Here is a 10,942-nt window from a genome sequence, read left to right on the forward strand (position 1 = left end):
TTAATCATATTTTCACTGAGAATATAGTAGCAGATGAATTAATCAAATCTCTGAACACAGTGATATTTAGATATTTCATTAAATTACTAGAACTTTTCACTGACAACAGTGAGAATGATTAAATTTCTGTATATAGCATGTTTTTAGAATGATCTAGGTTAAAATAGCTAGCATGGAATATTTGTAGGAACACATCATACATGTTGGCATGTGGGGGGGTGTTGGGCACTAGTTGCCCAGGTGGCCCTCCACCACATGTGATTACCCCTATATAGTTAGCTAGCAACCACAACAATAACAAGATCAACCATCCCACAAAAATAAAACAAGCGGATAATTTGCATCCATAATGGTGAAAGAGCAATTTTCTGGAAACGCCACCAAGGGCTTGGGTATATTTGTGAATGCCAACCTTCTAGTAGAATATAATTGCCTAAACAAAACCAAGACAACTCCTTCTAACCACTCAAACTGAGCATCAGTGGTAGAATGCCGAGAAAAAACCATCATAATACCCATAGACATATGAATGATCCACCGAAATGACAGCGTGTAGCACTAGTATACATGTGAATGTAGGTAGCCGACTACCGTCTCTTGGCCGATCTCGACTCTAAATGATAGGGAATAAGTCAGCGAACCGTGCCTGCCCTGATGCTAGCTACGCGAAGCCTTTCTTACCTGCTGCAGTGCGTCTCTTCTTAGGGGCTCCCTTCCCACGGCTTTGAAGTCTGTTATTTTGGCGTTGGTTAGCTAAATAATAAAATCCGCATTGATCGGCGAACACCGCACGTACTTCTCTATGACAGCCAGCCGCTTCCCTTCCGGGTAATCCACAAACCGGAGCCCAAGAGCATCGTAAGCATCTTCCAATTCCTTCAGAGTGCCTATCCTTTGCGGGTAATACGCCGCCAGTGCGGGCCCTCGTAATCGCTGACGTAAAACTTTATTCCCAAGTCGTTGTTGCCCTGGGTTGTAGGTGTGGGAGAAAATCCGACATTGGGCCTTTGGAAACAATTAGCCAGTGTATCAATGCTAGCAATCGGCGAACAGAACCAGCCTTCACAAGGTCTAGAATTCTAGAGCGAGGGACAGACATTTCGTCCGCGGTTTGGAGTCGCTCTTCGTTGTAGTCGTGGTATGTCGTCGACACAGAACATTGGAAGGTCCTTGTTTGGCTGAGGTTGGTTCTTGAGCTTGGCCGCTAGTCCTTTTTGGTTCTTCTCCAGTCTGCTTCAAACTCTGTGCCAGTATTTATTGATCAAATAACAACATACTTCGGACGCGGGTTAAAACGTTCCTCAATAGGACCTTGAATTCTAGGCATTAGAGCTAATCCTGCAGCGGAAGAGTTCACAATGCCATAATTCCTCGTACTTTTCTTTCAACGATCACTTCTCGGAAACTCACTTCGGGAATAACGATACCGAAAAAGTGATGGACACGAAGCGGAAATTTGAACTTGAAAGCTCCGGGATGGTGACAGCAAGGAGGTCCGTGAAAAGACGTAAGGTCAGTGCGAAAGTCATCCAGACTATGTATCTCTTGATTTCCCTTTGTCTATGTTTCGACGATTATTATCTAATAGAGATTCTCCCTAACAGAAACTCTGCGATTCGGAGTCTGACACCGTTTCTACAAATTCACAATCCGCTTCAAGCAACCAGAAACGTGCAAATAAAACCAAACATCGTTTAGAAAAGCTTAGGAAACTCACCCGTAAACTACTAAACCACCCCGATCAGGTTCAAGAAGCCCTCGATGGATCTGAACCCGACCTGGTCGTAGTTCTGACAGCGCTTGCCAAGGCACTTTCTCCAGAAAAACCGACACCAGAATCTTTGTATTATTCACAATCTCCCCGTAGTCGACTACGCTCCTCTTCGCTCGAATTGCATGCCCAGAGCAAACTTCCGCCTCTCCCACCCGTTCTGGATAAGCAACTACAAACGGCGATGTTCACTCACGAAGGAGTCCATAACCCGAATACCGCCCCCTTGCCAGAGAAAAATTACGAAAGGATGGAACTCCTAGGCGATGCATATATTGAGATTATAGCAACCCGGCTAGTGTGGGATACCTTTCCTCGCCTCCCGGCTGGGCGTCTTTCCCAGATAAGGGAACTTCTAGTGAAAAATGAAACGCTGGCTGAATACACGTCCCTTTATGGCCTGGATCAAAAATTGCAAGTGCCTCCAAATATTCGGGATCAAGCAAAAACATGGACGAAAATTAAAGGCGACCTTTTTGAAGCATACGTTGCAGCTGTCATCTTGTCTAATCGTGAATACGGCGTGCAGTTGGCCGAAGATTGGCTGACACAACTCTGGATACCAAAGCTTGAGCAAATAGAGAAGGACAAGCCTATGCTCCGATACAAGGAGGATCTTGCTAAACTAGTTATGGACAAAGGAATCAAACTATCCTACTTGGATGAGAAACAATCAATTTGCCACTCGGGGGGTTTACAAACGTTTTTCGTCGGGGTTTATTTGACCGGTTGGGGCCATAAAAATGAATGTCTAGGGTCGGGTACTGGGTTTAGCAAAGTTATAGCTGGAAATGAAGCTGCCAGGAAGGCTTTGGAACACCCTGTAACGCATCGGGCTGCGGCTGCTAAGAAGGCATATCATGCGGCCAAAAAAGAGGAAGCAGCGGGAATTCGATTATAATAGCAACAACAGCGAGTTGTATAGTTTATACCGAAGCATATTCACAAAACCTTGTAACTACCTATATCTATATGTTGCTATATGGACGTCTGAGCTGTAGTATTGGTTGGACACGTTTCGATGTCACGTGATAAAGTAACTCTACCAACACTGAGGTCAGATTTCTCGTTCTCAATAATCACATATGTCACTTCGATCCGCGTGCCACAGCTAGTGGAAACTTGCAAATACCATGGGTTCCCGCATTGCCCGTGGATGCGTATGGCGTTTCCCTTACAGATCCTTCAGTTCATCACCTTCGAGGAGTAGCGTCCAACTTGCCTATCAAACATGGCCGGTTGGAGATGGCCCTGCGGCCATCGACGAGAGGCGAAGCCCTTTAATTTTTTTGCATGGGCTGTTTGGCTCCAAGCAGAATAACAGGAGTATCAGTAAGTAAGGAGGAGCCGGAACCCCTTGCTCTCTTCGGAATGTTCGCTGATGCGGCTACAGAGCTCTGGCGAGTTATCTGAAGACTCGCATCTATACGCTTGTAGGGGATTCCTCCTCTCTCCTACGTTTATTTGCTCGATATGGTTGGTGTATACCTAACTTCGCGTTTTTTTTAAACATTGAAAGGATCTTCGAAATCATGGCGACTCTCCACATCACCCAGAGCACAACTATACCGCAATGGCGGATGACGTCGAAGAATTTATACATAACATGAAGCTCGAAAAGCCTACCCTAATTGGCCATTCGATGTAATTAATGTCCCCACTCGCATGCCACGCATGGAAATATGGATCGCTTCTGACATTGCCTGGGGAAATCTAGGGGTGCGAAAACCGCAATGACCGTCGCATTGCGGTGTCCCAAGCTCGTATCATCAGTTGTCGCAGTGGACAACGCGCCCATTTCCGCAACCTTAGGCAACCAATTCGCGAAATACGTAAAAGGCATGCAGGAAATTGAGAGAGCTAATTTCACGAAGCAAAGTGATGCGGATCGTATCCTCCAGCAATATGAGGAGGTTCGTTCTTATTACCCATACAGATCTTACTTACATATATATATTCCCTCTAAACACCTGTCTTCGCCACTGAAAAAAATATCTGATCAAAATTCTAATCTATAACTTTTATAGTCCCTCACGATCCGCCAATTCCTCCTCACCAACCTTATTCGATCCAAGGAAGACAATACGCTAAAGTTCCGTGTCCCAGTACAACTTCTTGGCCAATCTTTGGATGAGCTCGCAGGTTTCCCCTTCAACACGTCTAACAACATCAAATTTGAAGGTCCGTCGCTTTTTATAAGAGGCACAAGGAGCCACTATGTGCAAGATCAAACTTTGCCTATTATTGCACACTTTTTTCCCAATTATCGGCTTGTAGACATTGATGCTGGACACTGGGTGATTTCAGAGAATCCTGAAGCGTTCAAAAACGGTTCGTTTTTCCTGATAATTCCTCCTCCGTTTTCAGAAATCCTACCAGGGAAACTAATGGCATTTTTACTTGTACTTAGCTGTTACGGAGTTCCTTCAGTAATTTAGTCTGCACTGTCGTGTGCGGTTTATAGAATACGTATACCTTCTTGTAAAACGGTGTATTTTTTTTTATTCAAGGGTGGTAGAATTCCAGGTGCACTAGATTATATTCAAATATAAAATCGTTTCAATTCGCAAAGACCCTGCAGCAACACATTCGGGGCTGTTATTGAAGTTGTGAGACAACATGGGATAAAAAACATATATGGTAGCGAATTATTCACTGGGAGCTGCTACCTGCCGGTAACTGATATAAAGTGATTTGAACTGAGCTATCATTAACCCAGGGGGATAAGAAGCAATACATTTAAAAAGCATTTAAAATTGAAAAAACATTACCACTACCGTGCGTTACCCATGGAGAAAAATTGAAAATACAGCTATCTAGACATGTGTGGCTTTAAGGTTCTGATCTTGTTCAATGAGATTTTTTTTTTGTTTTTTTCCAGAAGGGAAAAAGAGAGAAAGGGAGAGAAAAGACATCAAACAGTTGTAACCATAATCCACGTTATAACAACAGCCAGCACATATAAACCAGACGCGAGTTTTAATTTCCATTTCTCCAACGCCCCGTTCATTTCGTTTTCCAGCCCCGGTTAAACGGACTCGAGAACCTGCTCCTTGAACTCCCTCTCGACCTACGGAACGAAGATGGAGGTATTAGTAAAAATCTATACAATATGCCAAGGGGTAGAAGGAAGGAATAGGGTTTTGGAATGTGTATATCTATATACCTTCTGCCCCTTGTCATCAGTGCTTGACTCTCCGTGCAAAGCAAGAAGAGCACCCAAATCGAATTTAGGCGATTTCAGGAGCTTGACCTTGCGGATATGGACCTGTTCAAAGGAAGGGTGTAATTAGTACAAAATTACAGTTGGTGAGACTGTACATAAGCGATGATGGGGAAAAGAAAGAAAGGGAAGGAAAAAGTGGGGTTCCAATCGAACATTTTGCAAAGGGTAGATGCCGTGGGTAGACTTCTCGATTTCCCGTCCAATGACCTCGGGAATGAGCTTTGTGAGTTGGGCGAGGGTACGGGTCGAAGCCTCGCGTTGGATGATCTCAGTGATCTTTTTGCGGATGGCGCGGATCTGAGAGGAGCGGGCGTAAGTAGTCTTCTTGATCTGGTTTGGTCGTCTCTTTGTGAACGCAATGGCAAATAAGCGGAGGAGGTAGTCGTCGGTGGTCTTCACGGTGACGTTAGCCTCAATCAGAGTTTGCCATTTGCGGACCAACGATCGAAGCTTGTCGGACGTGAAATCGAGGCCGTGGAAGTTGGTCAGGCAGTTCTTTCCCTGGACCTCGTCAACCCGTAGCTTGACCTTACGGAATGCGTGGTCCTCATCGTTCTGCAGGTCGGCGAGCGAAACCTCAAAGATCCGTCCCTTCAAGGAGTCATTGGCGTTCTTGAGACCCGTAGTTCGGTTAACCAATGTCTTTCCCACACTGTTTTTCCCTTGGTTAGCTTATTTTTCTTCCAAAGGCTGGCTTTATATGAAAGGAATCGGGAAAGACATCGTACTCTCTGACGGCGAAGGTCGAGGGAGCCTAATGAAAACGAGATAATTAGCATTTCATTTCCATTGCAGCTTCAGCCTCCAATCTCCCGGCTAACATACCTTCACGGAATATTCATCTTTCCTCGAAAAAGGGTCCTGAGTCCGTTTTTTCAGGCCTTTCTTACCTTTCGATAGACGCTTGTTCCTTAACAATTTAGTCAGTAATTTATGGTTATAACAGAAGGAAACCAGAAACAGAGACAAACGAAGCGACTTACTTTCCGACAGCCATATTTGCGATACGGTCCTATCTCGCAGCTGGGAAAGATAGATAGGTTATCGCATCCGAAGGCCTTGAATCGAGCATGTCAAGTGTGATGGGAATCCCACACAAATTTCCCACTAAGCGAGCCCTCGACACTAGCCATTATAGGTTAGTGTATTTTCACCACCAACTTACGCCTGGCAAAAAGTCATTTTGTGCATTTACAATGTTTTAGTAACTATGAAAAGGTACTCATAGACAAACAAGACAAAGCCCCGTCGTAGTCGATCCCTTGCATAGAGAAATAGATGCGTGCTGTTCTTCGCTACTGGGCATAGTTAACCATACAAAACACGAATCTTTTGTGGGTATTTTACCACGACAACCAAAGGACGAGGAACCCATCTGATAATATATTTGCATGTTTTTATTTATTTCACACTCTTTCAAATCTGACGGAGTCAACGGATCCGATCACCACAACTAAAGCTGAAATCACTAGTCATTTTAAGTGAAATCAGATTTCACGATGAATGCTCTTCTGTGATATAGACAAATTTGGTATCGAGAAAATTCAAATTTGTGATGTTGAATGTGTAGTATATATTGTGAGTGGCTGCATCTGAGCTCATAATTGAGCTTGATGAATGTACGTGTGAGGCTTCAATAGGGTTTGGAAGGGAGAAATAATTTGGTCACCAGCTATGCTATGCTATGGTTACACAAGTATACAACTCTCTTGCTGAACGTTAATTGTACGGGAGAGCGCGGAGGACAATGAGTTCGAATGGAAAGGAGAAAGGATAAGGAAACTCGATCAGTGATATCCTGGAGAAACTAAATAGAGGAACATTGATATTTCTTCTCCCCATTGTTGTTCTCACTACCATAATTATGTAATTGAAATATTAAAATAGGATGTTCCATTTTGTATTATTTGAGAAATATTTGAGTATTCCTGGAGTCTCCACCAAAAACTACATTAGGCACAGATCAAGGCGCGAAAAAAAGATTTTGGTTTCATAACTTCGTTAGCGGCGTGTGCTTCATTCGACAATCGCTTTGCGTAAATGGTTTATTTCCATGATGATGGACGAAGGCCGACGACATCTCCCTCAGTGCTAGTAGCGCCCAGTAAGAAAAATGATGGAACAAGATGTGAGGAAAGGAAAAAGGATCACCTACATCCACATCTTCCCACGCCCGTCCCTGCACTTGGGAAAGCTCATCCATAGTCAAGATCTTGCCGGTAGTGACTGTTCATCCATATTAGCATTGCATTATCAAACGAAGCCTAGGGAAATACCGGGGCTCAGCATACAGTAACCAGCGTGGATTTTGGCATCGATTTCTACCCGGCTGTCTTCAGGGATCAAATCATCCGGTATCGGAACTCGTTCATGGATCGGTATGCCTTGTTCAACGATAGCATCATGTTTCATGCTAGACAGATCATTAGCTCTGTGCGACGCAATGATTGGCTCTCAACAAGGACGATACTATCTACTCACTTCGACATGCTCAACATTCGATCGATTTTGGTAATACCCAGCCAGTGTAAAATCTGCAGACATAAGTAAAGGTCAATTAAAAGAGTGAATACTGTCAATCGTTTCTCCGTTCTACGTACATCGGGCATAAGAGCCTGGAATCGCATATCCTAGTCCTCACTATCAGTTTTTGGGATGTCAAAAAAAAGTGGGGTATGGTGGTTGGGGTTGTTAATTATATAGCCAAATATATAGCATACCTTGACACCGGCGATATTTTCGGTTCTCTTAAAATACTCACTGGCACCTACATACTCTAAATTAGATATGTTATTTTCGCATTCTCGGCTAAGTAAACATACGATCAGACCCTCGCTTGCCTACATAGGAAGTCAGCTATATCAGAGACATGAGGGGGAAAAAGATGACAGCATGAATAAGAAAACTCACGGGCATTGTAGACCAGGTATTTTGTGACTTCTCCAAGAGCACGGCCTTCCTTTCGAAAGTAAATGACAACGCCACTTCCTCCAAGCTGGGCCTCCTTGACTGCTTCTTCTATCCCGAAAATCAGGTAGGGGCGGCAGGTACAGATATCAGATCCAAAAACATCACTGCCGTTGCATTCGTCATGAACACGAAGAGCGAGTTTCACATTTCGGTCAGACATCTTGGCAGGGTCGCCAAAACAGTACACTGTCAAGCCTCCAATGGGTGGAAGGAACAACTTAATATCGCCTCTGGTGATCAGCTCTGGGAATGAGCCACCTGTGTTTTCGAAAAGCGATCTGCGCAGAGTTCCTTCGTCTATAAATTATGATTGCAGCAAAGTCATGAGAATCATATCCACGCATTGGGAAAAATAGCTACCTTTGAATTTGGCATCTTAACGGGGTTGAAAGAAGGAAGATAGCTGCTCACCTATGCCAAATCTTTCGGCTACACCTGGTAGATACCAGACTGGTTCAACAGCAACTTTCGTCACCGCCAACTCTCCTGACTCATTCAAGCATATTTTCCCGTCCACCTTCAACCTGCCCGTTTCAACACTCTGCTTCAATTCGGGAAGCTTCATATGCGCTTTTGTGATGGCAATAGTTGGTCGAATATCCACGCCTCCTTTGTTGATCATATCAACAAAATCGAATGGAGCACGATGTCCCCACGGATCCATCGAAACTATCTTTTTCGGATCGGCCCATTGCGGGAAAGGCCCAATGTTGACGGGGGGCTCCGTATTCGTGAAATCGGGGCGGTGATCGGCGTTGAGATCTTTGCTAGCTACCGCGAGCGCGTAGTAGATGGAATAGGAACCACCATGAGCCCCGATTGCTTGCATCGCAGTGTCAGTAACGATGCTCTCTTATCCCATAATTGGGAAAAAGCTGTCCTGACTGACCATTTCTTCTCTTGACTGTGTCAGGATGCCTGCTCACTACAACGGGTCCTCGTTTGATCGGATCTGCGTTTCCCCAGTCCACAGCTATCGGGTTTATCCCAGATTGGCCAGGGTATGTGGTAAGGATAATCCGAGAGGTACCAGAAGTCCTACGCGGGATGTGTGTAGATACTGGAGTTACCTCAGACCCCAACTCTCGGGCTTCATCCCTTGTGTCATGCTCAGGAACATCGCCATGAGATGCTAGTAACTCAACTTTCGCTTTTATATCCTCGATGGAGCTGGACAAGTGAGAGTGGTCAATCTGTATCCTTTCAAGTGCCACCAGGATTCCCGTCAAATCGTTGTCCGAGCTGGAATGGGGAGCTGCCATAGCTATACTTTCATATGCACCTCGATAGGTTTGAGTCGAGTAAATAGTGATAAAATCGTACCCAGGGAAAAGGGCAAATACGGGCAACTGTGCAGAAAACTGGAAATAGAAATAATCAGTTGGGCAGCTGGACTGCTAGGCTACATAGAAATCTGGCTTCCCTGTGTAACCCCTAGCGAGTTAGGCGAATGAGCAGCAAAACAGGGTGCGGGAAATCCCCACGCGCCTTATTCGAAATGAATGTGTATAAGAGTTCCGTATCATATGGCAGATTGAATCTGAAATGAAAAAGAGTCTCTTCTGTCTGGCAGCCTCACGGGTTATCAGGGCCCTTTAGGTGGAAGAACTATTCATAGCGAAGTTGACTCTGTTGTTCATGAAGGTCAGCCACATCCCCCCTCACCGCCACATATGGTGTTACCCCCACCAGTCTATCTTTAACTAACCAGAGTCCCAGTAAAGAAGTAGATAAACCAGATTACTTATTTGTTATGGCTTTTCTTTAGTACACACAAGTTCCTTTTGCAATCCGCAGACGGTCTAGTAGTTAACCGGGCACTCTCGGTTAATCCCTTACTCTAATAGATGGCATAGTTCTTGCTCAAATGAAGAGATGCCCAACACTTTTTATAGCATAACGTAATCCACAAGCAAGCGAGACACTTTTCTGCACATCTTAATTATCAAAGGTGTCAACCACGCAAAGCTATCATTGTCAAGAGGGAAAGCTTCTTTTAGCCATTGAAGCGCTTAGCAGCCATCAGATTTCAAGTGTACGAGCTTCAACAAAGCTATATAATGTCCCTTATTCAGCTCCTAACCATCGGGTGAAGGGTCGTACGGCGCTCGTCAATGCTCATCCGGAAAACCAAAAGCCTAGTCTTACTGAGGAGGAATGTCTTGTTCAATGGATTCTAACCCCCAGATTGAAACTGTACGAGAAATTGTCAATGTTCTTCTTGCCAGTTGAGAGTCTAACCCACCACCAATAGTTGGTAAAAACTCGGTACGAAACTTTGTCAAACACCTTGAGGAACCGGAATCCAAGTTCTCCTGCAAGTATGATCACCAACAGGCGCTATGCGAGGACCCTGAGATTAGCAAGTGGCTTAAGTACGACTGAGCACGCAAACCTCACGCTCCAATTGCAAGTCTTCTGGCATCTCATCCAAGAACAAAAGGTAAATTGTCTCGAGAAGAGGGGAGAATTAGAGAGGTAGAAACACTGTTATTGTACTACGGACGGCGCCGGCCGTTGAAACCAAAGGAGAAAAGGCCCCCAAACCGAGGTGCAGATCCGGGTGCTAATTCTCACTGATCTTGTGAGGCTAGAACCCCCCTGGCGTATCAAGTCAGATCAGTGCTGATAGATAGGGTGGGGTCGGGGGTGGAGAAACCCGCAGGACACCCACCACCAGGCACCCCTAAATTCCGGGGAACTGAACAAATAAAACCCACCTGATTAGAGCACCCTGGGCCTAGCAAGGACCTAGGGAAGACAAGACCTAGGCGCCCTTAACAAGTGGTTAGTGCAAGTAAGGCTCTGAATGCTGTTGTTCTTCGACAGTGAGGGAGAGAAAGCGGATTTTTCAGATATAATGAGCCTACATTAGTTAAAAGTACACACATTCCTACATGCATTACATACATACAGAGACTAAAAATATCAATCACCTAAGAAAGGAAGGGAACGAATATGGTGACAACAAAACA

At 44.7% G+C, this 10,942-nt stretch overlaps 5 protein-coding genes across 5 annotated transcripts; 2 read left to right on the plus strand and 3 right to left on the minus strand.

The window, feature by feature from the left end:
• Window positions 1-319: 319 nt before the first annotated feature.
• On the minus strand, window positions 320-1,099 carry HCBG_08872 (mitochondrial 37S ribosomal protein RSM27; the record flags this gene model as incomplete). Its single annotated transcript, XM_045435921.1, has 4 exons — window positions 320-613; window positions 682-731; window positions 797-1,005; window positions 1,052-1,099. The coding sequence occupies 4 exons, from the start codon at window positions 1,097-1,099 to the stop codon at window positions 588-590; spliced, it is 333 nt and encodes a 110-aa protein (XP_045283450.1).
• A 188-nt stretch (window positions 1,100-1,287) lies between these two features.
• Window positions 1,288-2,735, plus strand: HCBG_08873 (RNase3 domain-containing protein; the record flags this gene model as incomplete). The annotated part of the gene is made up of 2 exons (XM_045435922.1): window positions 1,288-1,512; window positions 1,605-2,735. 2 exons carry the CDS (start codon window positions 1,438-1,440, stop codon window positions 2,670-2,672), a joined length of 1,143 nt encoding a protein of 380 aa, XP_045283451.1.
• A 208-nt stretch (window positions 2,736-2,943) lies between these two features.
• HCBG_08874 (abhydrolase domain-containing protein) lies at window positions 2,944-4,204 on the plus strand (the record flags this gene model as incomplete). Its single annotated transcript, XM_045435923.1, has 6 exons — window positions 2,944-3,103; window positions 3,165-3,204; window positions 3,291-3,415; window positions 3,489-3,684; window positions 3,799-4,102; window positions 4,182-4,204. The coding sequence occupies 4 exons, from the start codon at window positions 3,345-3,347 to the stop codon at window positions 4,202-4,204; spliced, it is 594 nt and encodes a 197-aa protein (XP_045283452.1).
• A 105-nt stretch (window positions 4,205-4,309) lies between these two features.
• HCBG_08875 (40S ribosomal protein S3AE) lies at window positions 4,310-6,035 on the minus strand (the record flags this gene model as incomplete). Its single annotated transcript, XM_045435924.1, has 6 exons — window positions 4,310-4,841; window positions 4,938-5,039; window positions 5,151-5,649; window positions 5,726-5,751; window positions 5,823-5,907; window positions 5,981-6,035. 6 exons carry the CDS (start codon window positions 5,992-5,994, stop codon window positions 4,800-4,802), a joined length of 768 nt encoding a protein of 255 aa, XP_045283453.1.
• A 944-nt stretch (window positions 6,036-6,979) lies between these two features.
• Window positions 6,980-9,229, minus strand: HCBG_08876 (GTP cyclohydrolase II; the record flags this gene model as incomplete). The annotated part of the gene is made up of 10 exons (XM_045435925.1): window positions 6,980-7,088; window positions 7,153-7,223; window positions 7,289-7,410; window positions 7,479-7,531; window positions 7,598-7,627; window positions 7,718-7,764; window positions 7,820-7,837; window positions 7,908-8,264; window positions 8,379-8,789; window positions 8,857-9,229. 10 exons carry the CDS (start codon window positions 9,227-9,229, stop codon window positions 7,083-7,085), a joined length of 1,488 nt encoding a protein of 495 aa, XP_045283454.1.
• Window positions 9,230-10,942: the final 1,713 nt, after the last annotated feature.

Source organism: Histoplasma capsulatum (genome assembly GCF_000150115.1).
Source record: "Histoplasma capsulatum G186AR genomic scaffold supercont2.18, whole genome shotgun sequence".
Taxonomy (NCBI): Eukaryota; Fungi; Ascomycota; class Eurotiomycetes; order Onygenales; family Ajellomycetaceae; genus Histoplasma; species Histoplasma capsulatum.